Raw genomic sequence first — 27,385 nt, 5'->3', positions numbered from 1 at the left:
CAGCAGTCTTCCTTTTGGGGAGAATTCCAGTTCTCTTTATTTTATTTCTTCTTGAGAGAATTCTAAGAGCTCAGATTTCACCAATACTCACACCCACTGCCTCCCATTTGGTTTCCATGGAGATGCTTGCTCCTGAACTTTGCTCAGAGAAGAGACAGATTTATACTCTTTTAGGGTCTTATCTCATTGGATCTTCCTCAGTCCTTAGGTCCTTCTGCTTTCCCTTGTCCACTTTGGAGGGGCAACTCCTGGCCCTACAGCAGTTGGTTGCATTGGCTCCTCAGCTCTGATGAAACTCTTCGGGATCTGAGATATGTTACAGACTCTTATTTTTAAGTATAACTTTTCTATGTGCATGGTCTTGTATGCCCTGCCTCAGTATCTACACATCTTCCTGTGCTGGAACACAAGGACACTCAATAATTTTATTTCTTTGCACTCCAACTTCCTGCCCAATAACTAAGCCCAATACTTTCCCGAGCCATGACATGGGCAATGGCACAGGTTGTTCCCCTGGGGGGTTGTGGTGAGGTGGAGAGAGAATGAGCTCTACAGACATGAGACTGAATTGAGCCCCTGTCTGGTTGTCAACTCTGTGAATCAGAAAATGAACTTTATTCCACTTTTCTCATTTGCACGTCGAGGCTGAGAACAACCACCTCACAGGTTAGGACTCAATAGGAAGGAATACAGTAGAACAGCTAGCCCACCAGGGTCCTCTATAAATGATAGTTCTTGAACTTCTGTCTCATCAGCCCTTGAACTCTGTGCTCAATTTCCCTCTTCTGGATTAAATAAGGTTGTTGTTGTTTTTTGTTAGTAGCTTCTCTCTAGATACATCGTTGGACAGAACCATGAATTCTCTGTCTTTCACTAACTCTCATTGATGTATGGTTCTCATTCAAGTTTGTTTAAGACATCCTATGACTTCTGTGACACTGTGTTCTCCTGAAGAACAGGGACCACTGTGTGTCCAGGAACCAGCACACTGCCTGAGTTATGGGGAGTGTTCAGGAAAGATGCTGAACAAGGGAATGAATTAGCGCTGATGCTGACTGGTCAACCAGGACTAAAGTAGCACCAGTGTTTCTGGGTGCACTGATGTTTTGTTGCTCCTCAAAGGCAGTGTGTAATGTAAAAGAGAAAAGAAAAAAGAAGAAATGGGAGCCTCTCAACATTCAAATATCAGTAGACTTGCTAGTTTTATAAACTGGCCTTTCTCTTGAAAGGAAAGCTTGGCTGAGTCCAGCCACAGGTGGGAGAGCCACTGGATCTTACAGATGTGCTGTTTCTCCTGCCGAGCAAATCCCTTACTGAAAGATTTGATTCTGCAGTGTGGCTGCACCCACAGGGAGACCAGTACAGCCCCGGGAGAGGACATCTGGGGCTGCCTTAACTGTTGGTGGTGGTTGAATAGGAATATAAGTCTCCCATCAACAGACAACCTGATATCAAAGAGCCAAGAGGCACCTCAGATCATCAACATTCCTTTAATGAGGTGAGGAACTCTTAATGGTAAACTCAACAGCTGAGTAACAGGACGGCGGTACAACAGGTCGGGAATCAAGGCAGTGAGGTCAAAGCCCTGAGCCAACACCCACCTGCGAAGGGGTATAAAAGGCCTAGGAGGGAAGGGGGTGCTCAGACTCAGTGTCTTGGCCTTCCCAGCTGCTCTGAACCTCCTGTGTAGCCTCAGCCCACACCATGACTTCCTTCTACATCAGCCCATGCCAGTCTCTGGGCAGCGCCCAGACTCCTGGAGAAAGAAATGTCTGCGTGTCCTCCCTTGACCTTGGGGGCCAGCCTGCGATAGAGGAAAAGGCTGCCTGTATGGGCCTCTTGGCCAACCTGGCACACGCCAACCGAGTTCGTGTGGGGTCGACCCCTCTGGGCCGACCCAACCTCTGCCTACCCCACAGCTGCCACACTGCTTGCCCCTTGCCAGGGACGCGCAACATTCCTGGCAACATTGGAAACTGTGGGGCCTATGGGGAAGGCACCCTGAATGGCCACGAGAAGGTGACCATGCAGTTCCTGAACGACCGCCTGGCCAACTACCTGGAGAAGGTGCGGCAGCTGGAGCGGGACAATGCGGAGCTGGAGACCGGCATCCGAGAGCTGAGCAAATGCCATGAGACCACCGTGTGCCCCAACTACCAGTGCTACTTCAAAACCATTGAGGAGCTCCAGCAGAAGGTGAGGCCTGGAGTAGCCTGGGGTGTGCTGGGTCTGAGGGAGGCGGAGGGCACGTCAGACAAAACCACTGAAGGCTCAAAGAGCTTTGGGTTCTTGAGTTTTCTTGAGCAGGAGTGTAGACACCACATGTAGGGTTGGAGCCCAGTGTGATGTTAGTGCGTGAACAGTCCTCTTGGTTTTTCTCAGATCCTGTGCAGCAAGGCTGAGAATGCCAGGCTGGTTAGCCAAATCGACAACGCCAAGCTGGCTGCCGATGACTTCAGGATCAAGTAAGTAAGGGCAGAAGAGGGCCGAGAGTGACTCCTCTCTTCTGTTCTATTTCTAAGTGCCCGTCAGAGTCTTTGCCCAAAGTAGGTGTTCAAAACTAGTTATTGACTAGGAGAATGAATGAATCAATGAATAAGTGTCCCCTTTCTTCCTCTCCAAACCATAATTTAACCTGTTACTAGAAATGGTCATTATACAGGGTGGGAGAGAAACAAATGCAAAAAAAATAAATAAATAAGGTAGGGTTTAGATTGGTTAGATCCTGTCATCTTCTTCCCATATCTAGAAAACAAGAGGGTTTTGTGTTATAACCAGAAGCAAAATCTAGCCATTCCAAGAACAGACTTTCAATGCATAGGTTGTTGATAGACTCACTGACCCTTGGCCTAATCCATCAGTGGGAAGAATTGTCATTATAGCCTCTTGTGTCAAGAATTGCAGTTGAATGAATGATAAAAACAATGCAAAATAATTAATCCAAAGGATGACGCAGTGAACTGTAGGCCCAGAAGGCTTATTTTTAAGCCACTCTTTTTCCTGACTCAATGACTCCTTTATGGCAGAATGGATGCTGCATTTCATCTGAACACTTAGGCTGAGTCCAGTATTTGCAATTAACCAAGGTATATAATCCTAGACATCTAGTTATTCTTTCCGAGACTCAGTTTCCATCTAGTCAATGGGCATAATGATACATGTCCTGACCATGATCTCTGTAGCTACAGAGCCCAACACAGTCATTGCAGATCAGGTGAGCAAATGAGGATCTGAGGTGGTGAGGAGGTGGGCCTGGGGTCAGCCGAGAGGGGCTCTCCTTGGCATCTTGCTGACCTGGCATCTCCTGTGATGGAAGGCACGAGAGCGAGCACTCCCTGCGCCTGCTGGTGGAGGCGGACATGTGTGGGATGCACAAGCTCCTGGACGACCTGAGCCTGGCCAAGGCTGACCTGGAGGCCCAGCAGGAGTCCCTGAAGGAGGAGCAGCTCTCCCTCAAGAGCAACCATGAGCAGGTCTGGCCCTGTAGCTGCAGACTCATGGGGGAGGGAGTGTTGGGCAGAGAAGGGAGCACCTCCCACCCTGTGGCTCTAGGATTGGAACCTGGGCTCAGTTGGCATCAGCATAATGGGTTGACCCGAGTCTGAGACAGGTTGATTCTGTGGGATGTGGCAGAGTGGAAATTTCTTCTCTAAAGATTTGCCTTGTGAGTTTAGGAAAGTCTCCAGATGGGCTCTTCCCATTGGCCCCAGAAACAAGACCTTTCACATCAGTGTGTATGTGGGGTTTCCCCTCGCACTGCTTGTCAGGAGAGGGGTTCAGGTGCTGTCTGCTCTGTCAGAAGCCCCTTTCTCACTTGGGGTTTTGGTTCTTCTGTCCCTGCAGGAAGTGAACATTCTGAAGGGCCAGCTGGGAGACAGGCTCCGCATTGAGCTGGACACTGAGCCCACCGTGGACCTGAGCAGGGTGCTGGAGGAGATGCGGTGCCAGTACGAGACCATGGTGGAGACCAACCGCCGTGATGTGGAGCAGTGGTTTGAAGCTCAGGTGAGGCGGTGCTGCAGAGCAGGGGCAGGGGGAGCCTGGCCCCCATGTGGGCAGGGAGGCGATTACATCTCTGTGCCCTGTGCTTCAGTCTGAAGGCATCAGCCTGCAGGCCATGTCCTGCTCTGAGGAGCTGCAGTGCTGCCAGTCGGAGATCCTGGAGCTGAGATGCACGGTGAACGCCCTGGAGGTGGAGCGCCAAGCCCAGCACCAGCTGGTATGGGTCCCCCTTCACCCTCACCGCACTGCGAATGCCACAGCCATGGCCTGATAGCAACATCTCTGAGAAGTCTTCCTACACAGTTCCGTTAACATTAAGTTAGAATGCAATCTGGATACCTCTCTTCCCGGTGGAGATGACTTGCTTTTAAGGCTAGTTTGACCCAGAAAAATGGTTCTTATTAAAAGTCAACTCTACTTCTTTCAGAATGAGGTGTGGAGGTTCATGCACTCATTTCACAAGATTTTATTGGGTGTCTACTTCATGTCAGGTATTGGAGATATTAGGGGGAAATGACAGTTTAAGTTAGATGTTTTTTGTGTTTGTAAAGACATGGTCACATTGACTGTGATTTCTTCAGAGCTCTGGGGATGCCCTATGACTTCCTGGAATTTGCGCCCTGCCTGGTGAGTTCAACCATGACCTTCACTGCTGAATTTTGCGTCCCCTGGGACTCTTTCCCTATTATTTCCCATTATAGAAAGACTGTCTGCAGAACTCCCTGTGTGAGTCTGAGGCCCGCTTCGGCACCGAGCTGGCCCAGATGCAGAGCCTGATCAGCACCGTGGAGGCCCAGCTGGCCGAGATCCGGGCCGACCTGGAGCGGCAGAACCAGGAGTACCAGGTGCTGCTGGACGTCCGGGCCCGGCTGGAGTGTGAGATCAACACGTACCGGAACCTTCTGGAGAGTGAAGACTGCAAGTACGTGTCATCTAAGCAATTCCTGGCCAGGCCACATGCCTGACCATCAGATTCCTCAGAGATAACTATGTGCTTGTGGAAGGTTGCATCCTAAAGAACATGCCTTGCAGTGCCTTAGTGCCTCATTCACCATTGCTGGTGTGTGCAGACTGTGCGGTTGAAAGAATGGATCACAAATGGTAGCCAGGTCCCTAAGCCAAGCCCCCCTCAGAGGACGCCTGGATATGGAACAGCACAGCTGAGTGTGGACGTGGGTCTGACGGAGGAGGTTCTGTTGGGCCGTGTGATTTGTCTATGGCAGACCTTCCCTACATGGTTTTGGTCTGACCTCCTCTGTCTCCATCACTGAGACCCTTCTATTTCCCATGTCTGACTCTTCCTTCCCTCTCCCTGCAGACTGCCCTGCAATCCCTGCTCTACACCTGCCTCCTGCACCCTTCGTCCGAGCTGTGCCCCGCCGGCCTGTGTGTCTTCATGAGAGCCGATTCTGAAGGTCTGAGTCCAATGCCGGAGGTCAGGGCCGTTTGCGCTGAGGCTGGGATTGCCCTCGCCTTGCCAACTCTTCCTCTAGAAACACCAAACCCACTGGAGGCCTTTTCATCGAATCAAAGAGCAGCAGACACTTCTAAATAGCGGCTTCCTGTTTGTGCCTCAGGCTGATTTTTAAAAATGTTGTATTGTCTTCCACTGAAACTATTGTTTTTCTCCCTGGCTCTCTTCTGGGATTTTGGTTCTACTCCATTGCTTCAGAATCTTCTAAAATGTAATTGGGCTCCTGTATTAAACGGTCAATAAACCTCCTTCCTGCATCAAGTGCTCTCCTTCCTGTGTTTGGCAGTATTTGTGGTGTGATAAGGAGTTCTGGCCCTCAGGCCCTTGGGTGGTCACTGGCCCTAATGTGTTGCTACCAGGATCCCTCTGGGGCACTGGGGTCTGAGCCCCTGGATGAAGGTCGTTTGTTGACATTGGACATGTCTTCACCTTGCCCGGCGATCCCTACAGATTGGTGAAAGGAAGCGGTGTTGGTTGCCAAGTTTGAATTCCTTCAGAACAGCTCAGAACTAACATGTCCTTACTGTGCTTTTGGCATCTGCAGCCTTCTGGTGTTTTGTTCAAGAGCAAAACCACACAAATTAGAGTTCCAATCCAGTCAAAGGGAGGTCAGGCTGAGAACTCCCTTGCCCAGGTTGCCAAGTTTTTTCTCTCATTCAAACTGGCCCCTTCATGGAGGCAATGGAATTACCTTCTTCTTTTAGACATGGAGGCTCAGCTTGGGCCCTGGGGACAATTGTCTCAGTCCTGGCCCACTTCTGGGATGTGGTTTTCTTTAGAGAGACGCTGCCACTGACATGCATGCTTGTCTCCTCTACTGCCACTTTCCAAATGCTGGTGTGGGGACAGCAGTTGCCACGAGTGCTCTGAATGCCTGCCAGCCTCTTGGATGTGGCTCTGACACTGTTCAAGGTGGTTCACAGCCAGACTCGGTGGAAGAGCACTTGGGAGCTGCACCGGAGAGGCTGTGCTCCTTCCATGCTGAGCTAGTCAATTTTGCTTTCTGTAAGTGCTGAGTGTGTCCAGAAGAATGGAGCTCTCAGATCTCAGCTAGCCCATGTGCCCTGGTCCAAAGACCAATGCAAAGCTGGTCCTTCTTCATGGTAGCCTAGTATGGTGGCAAGAACACGGGCTCCAGAGTTGGGCAGACCTGGACTCAAGTCCAACCTCTGCATCGCCAGCTGAGTGGAGCTGACCAGGTCACTAGGCTCTCTTAAGACCTATTTGTAAAATTAGAATAATTGTACTTCCCCTCATTGTTGTTGAGGGAGAATCCATATAATGTTCCCAGCATACAGAAGGTGCTCAATGAATATTGGTTTATGGGCTCCCTGGGAACCAGCAGGGACAGTCTTTTCTTCCCTGAGGGAAAGAGGTGGTAGCAGAGCCCATTAGCAGCACCAGAAACCACATATTCCCACGTTGGTGGCCTGGAGGTTTGTCCATACTCCCTTCCACTTATAAACAATGATGAAAATGCCCTAACCAGTTTGGCTCAGTGGTTCGGGTGTCAGTCCATGGACTGAAGGGTCCCAGGTTCAGTTCTGGCCAAGGGCACGTACCTGGGTTGCAGGCTCGATCCTGGGCTCTGGTCGGGGCGTGTGCAGGAGGCAACCAATCGACGTGTCTCTCTCACATCGATGTTTCTCTCTCTCCCCCTCCCTCTTACACTCTCTCTGCAAAGCAATGGAAAAAATATCCTCGGGTGAGGGTTAAAAAAAAAAATCATGAAAACCATCCACTGTTGTAATTGGAGCTCAATTTCTCATTCCTAGTGGCCTAACTGAAATTTTTTAAAAAGCATTCTTTGGGCTGTCAGAGGGCAAGGATGTCCATTGGGCTCTTTTGGGCTTCCTTCTATCAAGTAACCCCCAAGAGTTATGTGTTTTAAACAGTGGCCATGACCCCTTCTTGTGCCAGAGCCATGGAAACCTGGTCTGTCCCTCATTCCCTGGCCAGGACATACTCTGAATGAACTCTAACTGGGGTGCCCTCATGGCTAGTAGGCATGCGGGAAAGGCTACTCGGACCCAGGAGGGACTGCAGATTAGGGAGGCCGGCAGGTAACTGGCCCAGGGCACTTGGACATGAGATTTTGCTCACAGCCATTATTATAGCCTAAGGGCTCGGGACTCCCTCTGGTACCAACTCCAAGCACCCCTCTTCCTCAGGGTGATTGTCCCATCTGCATGTCATGTTCCCCTCTGTGGCCTGGCTGCATCGTGACACCCTCACAAATTGGCCTTATATGTGGTGTCTCATTTTGCTTTGGTCACAATAATTTCAGCCAGATTAATATTTTCCTCCTCTGAGACTTGGCTGCCTTGGGTTGAGACCAGAGCCAGTTTGGAGCCACCTAGCACTCATTCATGGCTTTTCATTTAATGAATATTTAAAAAACTCTCATCTTCTCATTTAATGTTTTAACTTTCGAAAATATAAGTATCAAACTCGTTTTATGACTAAAAGGCAGCTCATTTAGAACCCAGCTTGTGCTTATTTTCAAATAACACTCCCTCTACCCAAAATACCTTCCCTGCCACCTGCTTTGGAGATTCCAAATGCCATTCCCCTCTAGTATCATGCTCCCATTGAAAACAAGGGCTCCTGTTCAGATGCAAGGCCCTGGGCTAGCTCGACCTCTCTACCTTAGCAGCTCAGGAGGGTTTCTCAGAGCTGCCCAGGCTGCTCTCTCCTGGCTCCAGGCATTTATCTCGGACCCCCTGGTGGACAGTCCCCGTCACTTTCACACTCTCCAAACTCGAATTCTGCTCTTCTCCCTTTAGCCAGCCCTTTGCCTTGCTTTCCCAGCTTCCCTTCCCATCTCATTATTGTCCCAGGAACCCAGAGGTGACCTCAAGGATATTTTGGTGTTCCTTCCTCTTTCCACCTCCCATACACAGCAAATCACTCAGTCCTACAGAGTCCTTTTGTAACACCTCTGTCCCCACCCCTTCCTTCCTGCTGGCACTGCTGGTGGCTGGATTTGGTTTCCATTACATGCTTCCCGGGCCCTTGGTAAGAGCCTCCTCCTGCCTATCTTTCAAGTTCCAGATCAAGTCTCTTTGATACCTTACGTCTCTAACGCTCTGCGACCTCTCCTTCCTCTGAGTTACATGGTCTATATCGACTGCTCTCAGCTTTTCGAGAAGTGGGAATTCTCTGATTCACCTCTGCACCCCCCATGGTGCCTCGAGAGGGCGTTGCTGGGGCAGGAGCTCTTGAATATTGGATCGCTTGGAGTAGGTCACTGGGACATGGTCGCTGATGGTGGTAAACCCTGAGTTTGAATATTACCCACATCTGCACACATCTGTACACATCTATTGGCAGCCTCTTAATCCAAACTCATTAGAAATTCTATTCCAAGACCCCCATTTAAGGTGATAGGAACTATGGGGAATGCATTCAGAGGAATATACTCAGGAGGGGACTTAGAATGACTGGACTTATCCTCTCTGGGACCCCGTGGGGACAAGAAAAGAAATTAGCTGAAGAGCCAACTCTCTGACTTACTTGCTAATGTATCCCCAGCGTCCAGCACCGGTGCCTGCTTGGCTCAGGTAGGTACTCAAGGACTATTTGCTGAATGAATGACTATAAGAACAAATGAAAACAACAGGTAGAAATAGCAGGGAGGTAGATTTGTCTCTGCATAAAGAACTTTCTAATAATCCTGATGTGATAAGTCTTTTAAGGCAAAGCTAGCTGTTATTTATCTCCTGATTCCACTGTCTTGTACCCAGTCTGGGATACTGGGAGCCACGGGGGCCAAGCTGTCCAATGGTGGGATGAGTCACCCTGGGAAATGGTGGTCCGGGCAACTAGGTAGAAGGAGGTTATCAGAAGGGATCTAATGCCCAAGGATCCTACACTAGAGGACTTTGAGATCCTCTTTGGCTTGGATATTTTACATTTTTGAGCCAGCTATAACATGCACTGCTGCCTCAAGGGCCCTCCTGGTGAATTCATTCATCTTAAGAATGGGGTCAAAGTAGCGTCTTCGTTAGCATAGTCTGGAAGCTGGCTGCCCGGCCCTTTCCAGGGCTTATTAAACAGCTGCCCACTGGCTTGCTTGCTTTAGGAATAGACGAGGCCATAAAACTTCTGATGTGCTGAGTGTGTCTGAGGATTAAGGAAATTTAAATTTTGTTCTAGAGTCTCCCAAGTAATGGACAATCAAGGTAGGTGCATTTCAAAGAAATGCAAAAAGTTTCAAAAGGCGAAAGATCAAAGTTCCTGAGTGTGTATCTTTTAAAATAAGGTGGGGACCACTCAGTGGGTGAGAGGATCAGTGTCTGACAAGGAGAAATGCCCTGAAAGGATGGGGAGGTGCCTGAGACCAAACACTCTAAAGTATAAGTCATGCCCGCCTTAATTACACTGCAGACTCAAACACACAGCAACGTAATTTCATTTCTTGGGAATCACAAATTACCCAGTTTCATCCCCAAGTTTTTCCCCCACTTTCAAAACTGCTCATTGGCTTCACACTTGCTCAGGGAAAGTCTTAATTGCCCCATCAGTTCGACATGCTGTACTGTCATTTAAATTCAGTTCAAAATACTTTAATTTCTCGTTTGATTTCTCCTTTGACCCATGGGTTATTGAAGTATGTTATTTAGTTTTCCAATACCAAAATTGATTTAGAATTTACATTTCTCTTTCATTGTTTCGGCCTAGTGTTTTCCCCTTATATTTATACAGGAAGCTTCCTTCTCTTTTCTCTTACTTCCTTCAAAAGGAACCTAGCAATTTCCCCTCACATTTGAGATAAGTCAGCTACAAGGGGTAGATCTTATCTTTGACTTGCCTTTACCTGAAGACTATATATGGGATGGTCCTGGCATTCAAGGTTCCCACAATCTGGACTAAACCCAACTTTCCAGGGCTGGCTTATATGTCTTCATTGTAAGCGCCAACACAAGTAGACTTTTCCGTTTTCCCAACATGTTTGGTTCTGTTCATTTTGTTCTTTGTGAGAGCTACTCTCCCCCAATCCCTCATGGAAACCACCAATCAAAACATGTTTTAAATGCTCCCTATTCTGTGAAGTTTTTTCTGGTCTCACTATGCTGTCTTCTTAAAATCTTCACAGCTCTCTTCTATTTAAAAAATATTTTTAGCACTCCTCCTAGTGCCTTTATCGTATCAAGGCCATTCACTTTCTTCTCTCTATTAAAATTAACCACTGCTCCCTCCAAGCAGCCGAGCAGTGTCCACCCTGGGCACTCCACACATATCTGCTGAAACAAGCTAATGGAGATTTTTCTTTCTTCAGTGTGCTTGACTAATATGTTAGGCTTTGCCATGATGCAAACATTCCACGGTAGGAAAAGACTACAGGAGTGACAGATTTTGAGGACATTTTAGGAGTCTCTGGGTCTTGATTATTTCACAGATACAAGATGACAGCAGGGAAAGAATTCTTAGCCCCATGAAGAGGCCTTTCCCCTGTTTTCTAGGACTCTGCACTGATGAGAAGCACCCTGTGTGGGTTAGGCCTCTTTCATGAACTCATTAACTCTTTATAGGAGACAAAATCACTGACTAACTGAGTGATCGTATAACATTTGACATAAATATTAATGAGCAAAATGCCAGTTTTCTTGCACCAACTCCCACTACGGGCTTATATAAGATCTAGAGAAGGAAGGTTTTAGGTTCAAACAAATGCAACCATGGACAAAGCAGGAGTCTAGCCTTTGAGCACCATGACTTCCGACCACTGTGGTTCTCCCCTCAGTGGGCAGGTTTCAGAGGCCAAGGCTGCCTCCCTGGGCCTCTCAGCCACCTTGGCACATGCCAACCGAGTTCGTGTGGGGTCGACCCCTCTGGGCCGACCCAACCTCTGCCTACCCCACAGCTGCCACACTGCTTGCCCCTTGCCAGGGACGCGCAACATTCCTGGCAACATTGGCAGCTGTGGGGCCTATGGGGAAGGCACCCTGAATGGCCATGAGAAGGAGACCATGCAGTTCCTGAACGACCGCCTGGCCAACTACCTGGAGAAGGTGCGGCAGCTGGAGCGGGAGAATGCGGAGCTGGAGACCAAGATCCGAGAGTGGAGCAAATGCCATGACACCACCATGTGCCTCAACTACCAGTGCCACTTCCCGACCATTGAGGAGCTCCAGCAGAAGGTGAGGTCTGTGGTGCTCCAGAACATGGGTTGGCAAACTGCAGCCCTCAGGCCAAATGCAGCCTGCTGCCTGATTTTTGTAAATAAAGTTTTATTGGTACAGCTGTGCTCTTTCACTGATGCATGGTCTTTGGCTGCCTTTGTGCTACAATGGCAGGGTTGAGTAGTCATGACAGAGACTCATGGTCTGCAAAGCCTAAAATATTTATTATTTGGCCCTTTACAGAAAAAGATGATTGATCCTTGCACTAAATGTCCATGACCTGGACGGGGAGTGGAAGCAGCAACAGCTGACATGTTTTTTAGATGTGGGAAGAGAATCTCTTGAGTGGAGGTGAACAGGGATGTGTAAAAGATGAGATGTAGAATCTTACTCTCCAAGATTCTGAGTTTATGCCTACTTAGGCTCAGTACTTACAATTCCTGAATTGTAGTTGCAAAAACAGTGTGACCTAACTTCTGGTGCAGTGAAAGGGGTCAGAGGAATGTGTTTTAATGTCCGGCATGAGCCAGTGTATATCCTGTTCAGTAGCACTGGCCTCTGATGCACATCTGCTGTCTCCTTTGATGACCAAGTCAATGCTGCCTAAGAGCCTACATCTTAGTTGTGGAGATAGGAAGACAAAGAATGTCAGGATGGGTGCCACAGAAATGGGGCCAGATTCAAAGAAGACCTCTGGGGAGGTTGACCCAACTGGCGCAAAGAACTTATTAGAAATGCACCCCACCTTATCTAAAACTTTCGTAACCAGCCGTTGTTCTCTGGTCTAGACTCCAGATCTTGTTTATATTTGGCTAAGTATCAACCTGGCAAAATAAAATTGTCTTTGATATATGTTTAGTTTGCTACCACTACCTTCCATCTCTCGGTTCCTCAGCCAAGCATCCTCTTGCACCCCCCTTCCCCACCCCGCACCACACAAGCATCTCTTACATGTTTGGGAGTTTGTGTTGTCCAAGGGGATGTTTCAGTTCAAACCCTGGCCCACAGGACTTCCTTTGACCCGAGGCCACCGATGGTCTAAGAACAGTGACTCACTGAGCCTACTTCCTTTCCCCAGATTCTGTGCATCAAATCTGAGAACAACAGGCTGGTCATTCAGCTCGACAATGCCAAGCTGGCTGCAGATGACTTCAGGACCAAGTGAGCTGGGGTCGGGCGGGAGGAGGAGGGGCCAGGTGCCTCTCCTGGCTGCTTCTCTCTTGTGATACAGTTGACATTAGAGAGGTAACCGACCAGGACCCAAGCCAACAGTTGCAGCAAGAGAAAACAAAGGGCATTAAGCCCGAGATCTTGAAAGAACCACCCTCACCCCCATTATTGTTTAGCTTTTATAGTTTACAATGTGATTTAGAATCATCAGCCACTTGACTCAGTTGTAGGAAGAACCTTGTGAGGCAGGCAGGGCAGTGATGACTTCTCCTTCATGAGGACACGGAGGCTCACAGAGCTGAAGTGACTTGACAGAAGTCACTGAGAGGCAGAGCCGGAACTTGGCCCCAATTTCCTATCCTGAGGTCATTTCCTATGAAGCTCTGCTGCCTCGGTGAGGATAGGATTCCACACTGCAGCTGGACCAACTTGTGAGCACGAATCACTCATGGTGCCTGGAAACATGTGAGGGTCAAAGGGTTTACACCACCTGAGAAGGTCCCACCTGGGAGCAGGAAGGGGCATTGGGCTTTGCAGTCTTTCTTCAGGAACCGGGGAAGCTTCACTCCTCTGGAGCTAAAGAAAGCTACTTCCTTCCTCCCGTTCTGTCAGTTGGCTTTTAATCCGAGAGATCCAGGGACCATCTCAGTAGGGAAAATGGAAGAGGGGGGGCTGCAGTGATCACACTGCATTATAATCGCTGAGTACTCAGCTGCCTCCCCTCTGACCATCAGCCACCATCTATCCCAGTATCCTCAGGACTGGCCACTCTGCTTGGCTCATCTTAGGTGCTTAGTGTTGAATAAGGGGGAGCACCCTGTTGCTTTCTGGCTATGAGCACACTACATAGGAAATGCCAACTCACAATTAGGCTGCAGAGAGAAGCCAGTGAGGTTATGGCTGTAAGTTGGGTCCTGGGGCCCCTTCTGCTCTTGAACCTTGACTCCTGTACCTGGCCTGGTAAAGGTACCAGATGGAGCACTCACTCCACCAGCTGGTGGAAGCTGACGTCTGTGGCCTGCGCAGGGCACTGGATGACCTCACACTCGCCAAGTGTGACCTGGAGGCCCAGGTGGAGTCCCTGAAGGAGGAGCTGCTCTGCCTCAAGAAGAACCATGAGCAGGTGGGTGGCCCTTTGTGTGAACTGTGTAGACTTCTGGGGGTGAATTCAGGCTCATTTGGGGGAAGAAATGAGGCTCTTCCTCTGGCTCAGGATGGAAGCTCTGTAGGCCATGCTTTGTGGTTAAGCCTCAGAAGCTCTGAAGGGGAGCTCTGGCTTTCAGTGGCAACATGTTCCTCACCCACAGAGGAACACACTGGGGATAATGGACTGTGGAAGATCATTGAGGCTTTGGGTGGAGGGCAGCAGGGGCCCCATGAATGGGACATCCTCCTGTGCCCACAGGAAGTCCACACTCTGACATGCCAGTTGGGGGACAGGCTCCGCATTGAGCTGGACACTGAGCCCACCGTGGACCTGAGCAGGGTGCTGGAGGAGATGCGGTGCCAGTACGAGGCCATGGTGGAGACCAACCGCCGTGATGTGGAGCAGTGGTTTGAAGCTCAGGTGAGGTGGTGCTGCAGAGCAGCGGGGAGGGGGAGCCTGGCTTCCATATGGGCCAGTGAGCTGACCTGTGTTGTTTGACCCACTGTATTTCAGTCTGAAGGCATCAGCCTGCAAGCCACATCCTGCTCTGAGGAGCTGCAGTGCTGCCAGTCGGAGATCCTGGAGCTGAGACGCACGGTGAACGCCCTGGAGGTGGAGCTTCAGGCTCAGCACAACCTGGTGAGCTCCTTTGCATGCATGGAAGACTCGGCTTGGCTCCCACCCCCATGAACAGTTCCTGTTTCAGTACATGCCTCCCTTAAGTAGAGACCAGGACACAGCTGAAACCCTGACCTCATCTCCCTTGCATCAAACATTCTCATAGAAGTGAATGCTGAGGGAATGAGCATTTACCCAGATGAGGGAGGTTCTGCAAACCCATCCTAAGGTCTAGGATGAAGAGTCATAGCACATTGTCAGTTCCTCCAGCTGGATACTGCCAACGGAGCCCGATTGTTCTCAGGGCCTGGATCCATCTAGGGGTATAATGGTCTGGCTGCAGAGCCTGAGGGCAGGGATCCATGATTTTTAACCTGCTTCTCATTTTCTTTGGCATCACAGAAAGACTGTCTGCAGAACTCCCTGTGTGAGTCCGAGGCCCGCTTCGGCACCGAGCTGGCCCAGATGCAGAGCCTGATCAGCACCGTGGAGGCCCAGCTGGCCGAGATCAGGGCCGACCTGGAGCGGCAGAACCAGGAGTATCAGGTGCTGCTGGACGTCCGGGCCCGGCTGGAGGGCGAGATCAACACGTACCGGAACCTTCTGGAGAGTGAGGACTGCAAGTATGTCCTCTAATGTCTGTGTCAATGTCATGTGTAAGAGAGAGACCTCTTATTGGCAATGACCTAAAAGGAAGGTGGCATTGCAGATGGAATCTTTGAAGACAAACTTGCTACCCAGTAAGCCTGGTGAGCTGCCTGGATGTAGAGGAGAGTGTGCAGGAATTTTCCAGCTCATGCTGTCCACTGCGTTGACCAGGTTACCCTCCTAGATGCTAGTCACTGGCAGAGGGGCTACAGTGCAGAGAGCTCCGTGCACTTAGGTTTACTAACGTGTCTCTGGAAGAAATACTCCAGGATCAGGGATCTTCACACTCAGCGTTAAAAGTACTCACAGGGCATCTGCACCTATCTCTCACTTAGCTCCTCACAGTGTTGCAGGGAAGGTAAGATGACTACTACACCCCTTTCCGCAGCAAGGGACAAGATTAGAAGCTGTGTTTGAGAGCATGGCCGACGTCTGGCCTGCTCCGGTTCATCAGCCTTTCTGCCTTGCACGTGGCAGGTAACCCTCGTTTTACACATGGGTGCTCTGAGCTCAGGCCACAGTCCCTCTGTGGACTCTGGGCAAGTCACTCCCCTTTCTAGAGGGACCTGGAAGGTCTACTATCCTGTTTGCTCCTCCGATTCTAAAGTGCCTGTGTACTTTTGTCTTTTGTGAACTTCTGATGCCAATGGTACAAACAGCTTTTTTTCTCCCTGCAGGCTTCCCTGCAACCCATGCACAACCCCGGCCTCCAGCACCCCCTGCCCAGCCCCTGCAGCCTGTACGCCCTGCCCTCCCTGCCCTTCCCGGCCTCCTCGGGCCTCCTGTGGGCCCTGCTCATCGCCTCAGTGCTGACATATTCCTCAGTCTGAGGTACCAGACAATGGAAAACATTCCTTGGGCTCCACCAGGCCTGCCCTCTGAGCCTTACTCCCTCAGCCAGCCTGGAGCCTGGAGCCTGGAGCCTGGAGCCTGGAGCCTGGAGCCTGGAGCCTGGAGCCTGGAGCCTGGAGCCTGGAGCCTGGAGCAGGGCGGGAGGTACTTCTCTGCTGGTGGACTTTCCAGTTCAGCAGCTCAGCTCCGGCCCCTGGACTTGTGCTTCCTTTTCTCCCTTCCACTGCCTCCCGGTTTCTCTGAGATGTGGCAGGTAACCTTGTTTTCATTTTACTAATAAACTTCGCTTCTGCAGCATAAGGAGCCCAGGGCCTGCTGGTCTCTGTTTCTCCATCCCATGCTGAGAGTGTCGCTGGGAGCTCCTTGAGCCAACTGGTCCCATGGAAGCAGGGAGTGTGGCTCACTCACCAGAATGGTTCTAGGAGATGGCACAGCCTGTGATGACCGGGGTGAAGCTGGGATGGCAGCAAAATGGCAGATGAGAGATACCTGGCTCTGGACCCCACCGAAACTATTTAGAGCCAGATTCACAGAGCTTTTAAGATACAGACACTAAATAAGAGCCCCCTTTTATCTGGATGAAGAAACACGGTTCTGTGCAAAAGAAAAGGTCCATCCAGAGGTTCTGCCAGGTCTCTGCATAGAGTTAGCTTTTGTCACCTCATGTTCATGACGAGTAAGGCCCTGTGCTGGGCTTCACAGGCACTGTGAACAGGATCCCCCAGAAGCCCTGCAAGCAGGGAGCAGCTGTTGCTATTCTCAGCTGGTGGCTGAGTCAAGACTTGAACCTCAATCTCTTTAAACTGGGTCCAAAGCCCATACTCTGGAAGCTTTGAAGGGAAGAAATATCAAACATGAGAAGGGTGAGGGCGGTGGTTCCTAAAGCGTGGTCCTCCAACCGGCAGCACGAGCATTACCTGGAAACTTGTTGAAAATTCGAATTCTTGAGCCCCACCCCAGACTTTCTGAATCAGTAGTCTGGTTTACCAAGACTTCCCGATGATTCTATGCACTCTCATGTTTGAGAACCACTGGGTTAGGGGCTTTACTTGGGGAATGAGCCCCTGCCTGGCCAGACACTGCAGAGGGGATTGGCTTTGCTCTTCTGACAAGCCCCATGGGTGAGGAATCCCCCAGACCATTGAGATAGCGCATGTCCTCTGCACATTATGAAACTCTGGACATATTAAATGATGGTGATTGCTGAGCCATCAGACTATCAGTCCAGAAAGGGTCAAACTGACCCACCCAAGCTCCTCAACAGGATCCACTGCCAAGTCCTTCTGGAAGCTTGAAAGTTGCAGGCAGTAGACATATGGACCAGGGGATCTGTATTTAGGCAGCCATGGCGAGAACAGCATGTCTCCACACAGCAACATTGCAACTGGCCAAGATGGGAAGCAGTGAGTTCCTCATCACTGGAGACATTTAAACAGGGCCTTTGCAACCACCTGGTGGAGATGTTGAGGTGGGGACTTAGGTGTCTGATGGGGCTGGATGAGATGACTGTAGAGGGCCATCTAGTCCTCAAATTCTATGACTCCTTGCTTTCTAGGTCTTATTTGTCAGTGAAACCACAAGTGTTAAAGTGGAGCCAACAAACCGACTCCCTCTCTGCTCTGTGAACTCTCTGAATTGAAGTCACTTGCTGAGACATTTACAAAATCCAGCTGATGATTGCTGAATCTAGCCCATCCTGGTGCAGGAGTGACCATAGTCCCAAGCTCTAGTGGTAGAGAGAGCTAAGCCAGGACCTGGTTGCTCTGCATTCAACTGCTCTCAAAACCAGAATCTTACCTGTTGGCTACTGTCCATGTAGACAGGACTGATCTGCTTGGGAGGCGTCAGGACTCCCATCACAGGAAGCTTCGGAAGGGTCAGAGGCTGTCACGCCCTCCTCTCCCCGCCACTGTGCCTCTGCTTTTTCCCCAAGTGGTGGTGTTTGGGCCCAGGTGACACACCCCTGAGGCACTTACCCAAGAGTGGGTCCCAATAAGAAAGAGCAATTTTGATTAGTCTTAGTTTGGCACCTGGCCCAAACACCTTTACCTCCTCTTTTGTACTTAAATAGCTCCTTTCATCCAACAAGTTCAAAGCTGTCTAACAAAATAAACCTACTTATTCCTGCACATGACAGAGTAGGCAAGCATTGTCCTTCCCACTTAAGGAGAGGGAGAGAAGGTGAGTCACTCGGTGGTTGAGGGATTCTTCTGGTGACATGAAATGAGTCAATGGGGCCCCAGGGTGATTGACCTGTATTTCTTAAGTTCACATCCAGTGCCCTGTCATTTATAATTATAACATTAGCTTTGATGAGACATTGTTTGTGTACGTGTGCATGTGTGAAATGGTTTGGGTTCCTGGGAAGAAATGCTGGGTAGAAGGGCTTATTATACTTGGGGGGGGGGGGTGAAGAGCTTCCCTGGAAACCAAAGAGCCCTTCATTACCATCATCACTATCATCACCACCACCACAATCATCGTTTTCTCTATCATCATCTTCATCATCACATTGTAATCAAAGCTCGCCATTGAGCTCGTACTATAAGCCAGGCACTAAGTTACAGATAAGTTTATATACATAAACTCATTTAATCCTTACAGCAATCCTATGAAGCCAATGCTTTTGCTATCCCCATTTTGCAGATGAGGAACTGAGGCTCAGAGAGGTTAAGTAACACAGCCAAGATCACACAGCTGCCAGGTAGTGAAGCCAGGATTCAGATCCAGGCAGTCTGCCTCCAGCAACTGCTCTTAACCCGTGTGCTTTACAGAGGCTGAGTCTCAGCTTGTGCCAGCGGAACCTTAATTACCCCCAATGCTTTTCCTCGAAGGAAATGAGATAGTGTTTATGCAACAGGAACCATTTCTGAAGATTTATGTCACAAAAGGTGGTGCAAAGAATGAAATTCCCATAGCATCTCAAAACAGCTTGAGGACCCCAGCTATTTTAATGTCTGGGAATCACCAAAGAAGGTCGGTCCAACCCCCTGCAATTAATAAAACCACTTGGTCCATTGAGGAAGGGGAGGAGATGAAAAATAGATTCCCATACATATGTTCATCATTTCACCATTTACAAGGTACTTTCATATGTGCCAAACCCTGAGAGAGACAGAACAGGCGTCACCATCCCCATTTTGCAGTAGGAGGTCAGGGCTGGGGAGGTGTAATGACCCCCCCGAGTTCTCACAGCTGGTCTCACTCAAGCCCAAGTCTTCTCAGACCCAGCCCATTGCCCTTTCCCTGCACTGGACCACGAAGGGCTTTGCTTAGCGGTCTGGATAACACTTCGCTTTCAGACCCACAGAGATAAATTTACATGCAAAGGTATTGTGGGCCCTGGGAGTCTCCCCAGGGTAATCTTCCCCCTGCTTTCTCCCACCCTGCAAAGCCCTCCTCACCCAACCACTGCAGACTGAGCCTCCAGCCTCTGGCCGCCTCCTGGCCTCCCTCAGCTGCGGTTCCCCCTTTACGCGGGTTTCACACTCCATCCCCCGTGGCTCCCTCCTCCCTCCCGCCCTGGTTGTCGGCATCCTCAACGTGAGCCTGGGTCATTCCGGCAGGCCCCCAAGGCCCTTCTCTGCGCCTCCACCCTGCAGGAGGGCTCTGATCCCGAGGGTGGCAGAGCTGTGTCTGCTCGCCAGCAGGTGTCACTGCCATTTCTCTCCACGGATCGCACCCCCCTTTCTGTTTCCTCTTTCACTTGCTCGGGTGGCCGCTCTGGTTCGCCGCCCAGCCTGTAAGTGCTGGGTGAGCGTTGCCGCTTTTCCTCCTTCTGCCCCATTCCTGCTTCTTTCACCTGCTTTGAAACTCATCCCGGTACCTACGGGGATGCTGCAGGGCTGAGGGGATGGGCAGCTGCCACCACCGCCCTGCGGTCTCCAAAACAGCAAGAACCAAATATCAAAATAACAAGTTACCAGGCCTGGTTAAAGCAAAGATTCTAAAAGGGCTATGGATTCTAATGAGATCAGTTGCTTGGATCCTACCTGAGTCACCTAGAGAGTGGGGCCACCTATACACCCTCGGGATACAAGTAAATCATCTGAAATGGCCTCATCCCTCTACCCCTGGCTGAGAATCACAACTGCGCTGAAAAGCCCTGGCTGGGGTTTGGGGCAGGAATCGGTATGGGAAGAAGTGGGAAGGGGGCAGGAAGAAACTTGGGAGGTGAGGGGCTCAATTATCTTATATCAGAGTTAGCTGTGGACCTGTCTGTCTGCTCAACAGGACTGAGAGCTCACGGAGGACAGCGACCTGTCATCTCCCTACCGTCCCCCTGTCCTCCTGTCCCCAGCCCTGGGACTATGCCAGGTGCTTGATAGATGTTCGACAGGTGCCTGCTTTCCTTGATGTCATACATACAGCCTTCTAATTCCATCAAACACAAACTGATTTCCAAATGTCCATCTCACACCTTTTAAATATCTCACCTCCTTATGTTTTTGTTATTTCTCAAATATTTTTGGGACCCATATTAACCCAAATTGCTCATAAAAAGATAATCCTCTACTGGAACCATGATTCCTCTGCATCACTTTAGTCCCATGCCCAGCACCAAGAAGCTGCTCAATAAGTGCATTTCGAATAAAATTGAACTAAAGAAAGAAAGTGGGTCTGATAGTCCATTGACTGCTCAACTTCCCTCTGAGTGAACAAAATTTGCAGCTATTTCAATTAGGGAATCGAGAGTACACAAAGTCTGATCCTAACCTCTGGGACGTCGTGGAGACCTTTTAACGCCCGAGTCCCAGTTTCCCTATTAATCCAAGCAACAAATTCACGCAAGCCTGTTGATATTTTGAAAACACCGCAAGAAAGAGGCTAGGTGTCTAAGGGGTAGCAGCAGCATTTCACTCACCAGCCAGCCCATCTGCCGTGTCCATCCTGGGTTCTTGTGCCATTTCCCCTCCTGCAGGGAAGAAGGCATCTCCAGGGAACAGGGATAACCTGTTCTTTCCCGCATCTTCCGTGTGGCTGTTGATTAGCTGTGAACTGAAGCCCATGCAGGCCTCACTCCCTCTGCTCCTTCCTTCCTTCCTCCTCTCCACACTCCTTACTCATTCAGGAACCGGTAGCCTTGTCCCCCTTTTGACTTACGCTGCCTGTGTGTAGACAGCGATGTATTTCTCAGCCACAGACAAATCTCAGGCTGGAGCAGGGAGGCGATGCTCTGGCTGGGACACCTTGGAAGAAGGTCACTTCTTTCAGAGGCCTCAGGAGCTGCGGTCTGCGGTCTCGTGTCTGTAGATCTTTTCTGAGTCATCGCCACTTACATCCCACAGGACACTCAGCAGGGTGGGCCACTCTTCCGTCCACCAGTTCGGGTTGTCTTGGCTACTTCTCGGGGCTGAGCCATCCAGGTTCACTCTTGTGAAGACGGGGTAGCTTTGTCTGATATGCGTGACCCCACGTGGTTCTGGGGATTCCTTCTAGGTTTCCTCCTTCCCTCTTCTTTATGTTCTTTCCTCTCTTATTAAACACACCTCTCCCTGTTTCCACCTCTCTCCACTTCGCTGGTCTCGGTCTTGGCTTACTGGTCAACCCAGGCCTCGACTCCTCTCATACTCAGCACCTGAACATTTTCCTTTGACTGCAGCCTCCACAAGGCTGTGCCAGCAGTCGGTAGAGACCAGAGCTTGGAGGATGCTGCTGGCATTGAGTCTGCTCAGGGGAAAACCTCCCTGGGTGGCGACGAAGGAAACAGCTCCTTGCTGGGGAGCCAGTGCTGTGGAGCAGGCTGACAGGGGTCGGGAAGCAGGAGGCCCGCGCTGTTCCCTGCCAGCAAATGCTCATCAGGCTTTTTCACAGGCCTTTCCACTTGTCCCGAGCCCAGACGGAGTGGGGCAGGAGCGTCCTACTGGCTGCGCTGCCCAGCCTCGCGCCTTCCTCTGGGGAGCCTCAGCGAGGCTGCCTCGGGACCCATCTAATACTCCCCCTTTAATTGCTGTGGAGGAAAACAAAGAAACTGATTTTATTATAAGCCTGGGGCTTCTTTGTAGTGCTGTGGGGCATCTTAATGGCGTTATAATAAGTGGCGATAATGGCCTTGGAGAGGTAGATGAAGGAACTTTTATCTGAGGCTCAAGCGGAGAGTCGCAAGAATATTATCATGAAAGCTGGATGGGGAGGACTCCAATAAGTTGTCAATAAAACTGCCGCTCTGGCTGGCAGCCAAAGCCACAGTGGGGTTGGGGTGTTGCTACCCAAGATGCAAGGGGTACCCGGTGATGCCTATAATTATGCCATATGTATATATATTCAGAACTTGGGCCACCTCTTCCTCAGACCTTCCGATGCTTTCCTTCACCCTCAAATCCTCCAGGCTGCTTTGCTAAGTCCCCTGCTTATGCTGTCTCTCAGCATTTTCTCTCCAGGTGACCGGGTCTTTGGATTCAGTTACACAACCACAGAGCCGTCCTTGGTACCTTTTAGCCTTCTGTTCTTAAACCAGGCTACGTGTAACCCAGTAAGGCTGGGGATGGGAAGCCCAGGACAAGATCAGTCCATCTCCCTGGTGCATCAATTTCACCTAGCGAACTGGGCAAAACGTTAGACAGTTTAACTAGAACTTTTGGAACCATTTTTTATGTTAAAGTCAACAAGGGACTATTATAAAGTCAATTCACATGATGCTTGAAGATCAATTTCAAAGGTTTTCATGCTAGTGGAGGCCCTTTTGGGCTGTCCCCCAGCTATTCCAGCTGCCTGCTCACCCTGTCCCCAGGTATGGACACCCTCTGGAGAAGTCCACAGGTACTGCTTGTTCCTTCTGCACCTGCCCCCACACACTATTCCTGGGTAACTGAAATGCATCTGTATGGATCTCTCAGCTTGCTTTTTCCCCCAACTCTTTTTAGAAATGATCTCTTCCTCCAGAACCTTCCCTGATCTCAAGCTATCAAAGTCCCCACCTTTAAAATTCATCTACACTCCTTTTAAGTGACATACAGGAGGTGTCACACAAACAGCTGTCCACCTTCTCGGCCAGCCTCATCCACCTCGAGGCTTCCACAGCCTGGGGTGCAACAGCGTTAAAGGATTCTTCTCTTAAAGCAGATGGAAAGGGTGCCCATTGCTGTCACTTCATATGACTTCCTGACTCAATCCCAGTCCCTCCCTAGAGATGCCAGGTGGGCCATGAGATGGGGCGGATTATGGGTTTACAGGATCACGTGACACAATAGAGTGTCATTGGATGGACCAACTCCCAGTTAACAAGGGCAGTTACTTGGGCTGGACTGTGTGGCCTCTTTGAAGGTCTACCACAAAGTCTGATTTCATGGGTGTACTGCCCGAAGAGGAGTCCTGACTTAGCAAGAAGCCCAAGTAAAGAATTTTATGGGACAAGGGACTCTTATGAAGAAGGCAAATAACAGACTGAAGGGAAGGGCATCTGAAAAGTAGTGAAGATGTAAAAGTAAAAAGACTTTACATGCTATGTCCACACCCTCTGTGGAGAGGGTATAAATGCTCCCAGAGGTGGGAGACCCACACGCTCCTTGGAGAACTGGAACTCTGTCTTCAGCTGGGTGACTAGCTGCCTCCCAGCACCATGCCTTACAACTGCTGCCTGCCCAACCTCAGCTGCCGCTCCGGCTGCCCCTCCCGGCCCTGCGTGGCCCCCAGCTGCCACAACATCCCCCTGCCTGGGGCCTGCAACATCCCCGCCAACGTGGGCAACTGCGGCTGGTTCTGCGAGGGCTCCTTCAATGGCAGCGAGAAGGAGACCATGCAGTTCCTCAACGACCGCCTGGCCAGCTACCTGGAGAAGGTGCGGCAGCTGGAGCGGGAGAATGCGGAGCTGGAGAGCCTCATCCAGGAGCGGTGCCAGCCCCAGGAGCCCCTGATGTGCCCCAGCTACCAGTCCTATTTCCGGACCATTGAGGAGCTGCAGCAGAAGGTGAGGGGCCTTGCTGTCTTCGCTAAGCAAGGGGAGTTTGCCATGCTTCTCACTCTGTGGTAGTGTGTTTCTTGCTTCTGTGTCACCATGACTCTCGCTTCCCCTTTTCCCAGTCTTCACTAAGCAACCTCTCATTCTCCAGATCCTGTGCAGCAAGTCTGAGAACGCCAGGCTGGTGGTGCAGATTGACAACGCCAAGCTGGCCGCGGATGACTTCAGGACCAAGTGAGTTCGCTCAGAATGTGCACTGGGGTCCACTTCTTTTGTTTAATCTCCAGTTAAAGAAAAGGGATTCCTATAGCTTTACTGAACAATAGTTTGATCCATTGGTTCAAATCTATTGCTTTTTGGATCAATATTGGGTCTTGATAGCCTCCAAAACCCTCTGTCTCCTGGTTTCACTCACTGCAGAAAGTGGGAAGACAAGATGAAAGGGGTTATCAAAGATTATCCCTGAGAGTCTTGCAGGTCTGCCAGTTACTGCTCCGATCCTGTCTTTGTGCAGGTACGAGACGGAGCTGGGCCTGCGGCAGCTGGTGGAGTCGGACATGAATGGCCTGCGCAGGATCCTGGACGAGCTGACCCTGTGCAAGGCCGACCTGGAGGCCCAGGTGGAGTCCCTGAAGGAGGAGCTGCTCTGTCTCAAGAGGAACCACGAGGAGGTGAGACCGGAAATGAGAAGTGGAGAAACCTGATTTAGTCTCAGGGTGAGGTGGCTTTCGTGATTTTCTTTAAAAACACCAATACTTCATAATAATAGAAAAAATGAAGAGATGAGGCCTATCCAAGTTCCCAGATCTCTCTTTCACTCATAACTGGATTTCCCAGAGCACCCCACCCGCTTGTGGTTGGTTCCTGAGCTGTGGACCAGCTCCCTACGTTGCTGTATGCATGCTGTGCAAAGTCATTTCTCACCCCCAAGGGCCAAAAGATCAAGTCTGGCAAATCTGAGTCTCTATTCTTGGTGAAGACTAATCTGGGGCTCCGTCTTCTCTCTCCTGGGTAAAATGATTTCTTACTTGATGGCAAGCATTATTTGATATACAATCTGAAATTGTACAGCCGAGTCTTTGTACTATAAGGTCATCTGCAGCCAATCTGCAAACTATTAAGTGGAGCATTAGTCTGTCCTTCATGGCATCCAAGCAAGTCCTTGGGAATTTTTCTTTTTTTTAAATGTTGACACTATTACAGATGTCCCCATTTCTCCTCTTTGTCCCCTCCACCCAGCCCCCCTCCCACTTCACCCTCGGCCTTCACTACATTGTTGTCTGTGTCCACGGGCTATATACATACATGCATACATGTTCTTTGGCTAATCTCTTCCAGTTCCCCCGACCCCCCTCACCTCTGAGATCTGTCAGTCTGTTCCATGTTTCCATGCCTCTGGTCATATATTTTTCTTTGAATCCAAGTGTGAATGGCCCAGTCATGGTGAGGAGAGGGCTGAGCCACATGGAGCACAGATCACCTTGCCTTGAACTGCCATAGATTGTTCCACTGTTTTTTTCTTGAGGAAATAGACTAACAGGGCTTCAACAAGCAATGCCATTTCTTCAGCCTATTGTTCATTGAGGATAGTCACTTTTGCTTTTTTTGTATCCACAGGAAGTCAACACCCTGCGCTGCCAGATAGGAGACCGCCTCAACGTGGAGGTGGACGCCGCCCCCACCGTGGACCTGAACCGCGTGCTCAACGAGACCAGGTGCCAGTACGAGGCCCTGGTGGAGACCAACCGCAGGGACGTGGAGGAATGGTACACCAACCAGGTGGGCACCTCGGCACCGGGCCGCCCAGGAGCGTGGGACCCCTAGGGCAGGGCCTGATCCTGTGTCTCACCTTGTTTCAGACCCAGGAGCTGAACAAGCAGGTGGTGTCCAGCTCAGAGCAGCTGCAGACCTGCCAGGCGGAGATCATCGAGCTGAGACGCACAGTCAACGCCCTGGAGATCGAGCTGCAGGCCCAGCACAACCTGGTGGGTAGTGTTCAGACACCTGGGGAGAAAGCGAAGCTGCAGAATCAGTCACAGGGCTGCCCTTTGGGTCCCAGTCTCTTTAACTCTTGGAGCTTGTGACTTCTCTGGGAGCCTATGGAGGGACGTGTTAAAGGAGCAGCTCTGTGACATTCCTCACCTTCCCCCCACAGAGAGACTCCCTGGAGAACACGCTGACAGAGACGGAGGCCCGCTACAGCTCCCAGCTGTCCCAGGTGCAGTGCATGATCACCAACGTGGAGTCCCAGCTGGCCGAGATCCGGGGCGACCTGGAGCGGCAGAACCAGGAGTACCAGGTGCTGCTGGACGTCCGGGCCCGGCTGGAGTGTGAGATCAACACGTACCGGGGCCTGCTGGAGAGCGAGGACTGCAAGTGAGTACCTGGCTGGGAGTGTTTGATGAAGCCGTGCACAGGCACAAGCATACTTCTCGGTCAGACTCCAGGAAAAGATTGCAGACCCTGGAAAAGAAATTATGCCTTCCCACCAGACATCCTCAAATAGAACTCAGAAAACACAATATGCCCATCATTAAAAACATACAATGGCAAGAATTGTTTGATGTACAAACTGAAAATGTACAGCCAATTCTTTGCATTCTAATGTAATAATATTGATGTAAGATCAATGCTATTTCTTACATTTTATAATACTGTATTTTGTGGAGGGTACATGTCCACTCACTACCTCACCTGCCCTTAGATACAGTTAAGACCAGGCAGGCTGGGTCAGTATTCTCCCCATTTGTAGGTGAAGAAACTGGGGCTTGGAGAAGTTAAGGGACTTCCCCAAGGTCACTAGCCAGAATTAGACAGTGTTGGGAGTCTAAGCCAGAGCTTCAGTTTCTGTCTGGAATTTTGGCACTATGTGATAGGGAGACGATGAGAAATTTGTACGTGAGATTTGCAGCAGCTGAGCCTGTGGCCTGTGTGTTACAGGTCAGGCCAAATCCTGATAGGCATTCCATTCTTGAAGGGGAGGGGGTGTCTCTGGAATATATTACAAGCCTCCCTTGATTCACCTTTCTACATCATTCATTTTCTCCAGCCTGCCTTGCAACCCTTGCGCCACAACCAACGCATGCAGCAAGCCCATTGGGCCCTGTGTCTCCAATCCCTGCGCCCCCTGCACGCCTTGCATCCCCCGTCCTCGCTGTGGACCCTGCAGCTCCTTTGTACGCTAGAGCCCTGGGGCTGCCAGAGGAGCCAGGAGGCAGGGCCCAGGGCTCCAGAGCTTTGACCCGGCTCTGGTTCATTCGATACAAGGGCCTGAAGACACAGTTTGCGTGGCTGGAGCCACCCTAGCGGGTCAGCCAAGAAATTCACCCAACCTACTCCAGATCATTCCCTGCCCACCCTTTCCTGCACCAGGGCCAGTTCCTTCTTTGCTTGTCCAGAGAACCCTCCCAAGCGCCAGCAGCCTTCCCTTGGAGGCTCCTAATAAACTTGAT

The 27,385-nt window shown here is 50.4% G+C and overlaps 1 protein-coding gene across 1 annotated transcript; it reads left to right on the top strand.

The window, feature by feature from the left end:
• Positions 1-1,704: 1,704 nt before the first annotated feature.
• LOC308568805 (uncharacterized protein) lies at positions 1,705-27,118 on the top strand (the record flags this gene model as incomplete). The annotated part of the gene is made up of 20 exons (XM_081162018.1): positions 1,705-2,196; positions 2,383-2,465; positions 3,317-3,473; positions 3,844-4,005; positions 4,094-4,219; positions 4,704-4,924; positions 5,321-5,388; positions 11,369-11,619; positions 12,680-12,762; positions 13,738-13,894; positions 14,177-14,338; positions 14,432-14,557; positions 14,939-15,159; positions 23,591-23,942; positions 24,085-24,167; positions 24,448-24,604; positions 25,551-25,712; positions 25,793-25,918; positions 26,089-26,309; positions 26,983-27,118. 20 exons carry the CDS (start codon positions 1,705-1,707, stop codon positions 27,116-27,118), a joined length of 3,546 nt encoding a protein of 1,181 aa, XP_081018144.1.
• Between the last annotated feature and the right edge of the window lie 267 nt (positions 27,119-27,385).

Source organism: Miniopterus schreibersii, assembly GCF_964146895.1.
Source record: "Miniopterus schreibersii genome assembly, chromosome: 16".
Taxonomy (NCBI): Eukaryota; Metazoa; Chordata; class Mammalia; order Chiroptera; family Miniopteridae; genus Miniopterus; species Miniopterus schreibersii.
The sequence above is the reverse complement of the archived record's forward strand: the minus strand, read 5'-3'. Positions and strand labels throughout refer to the sequence as shown.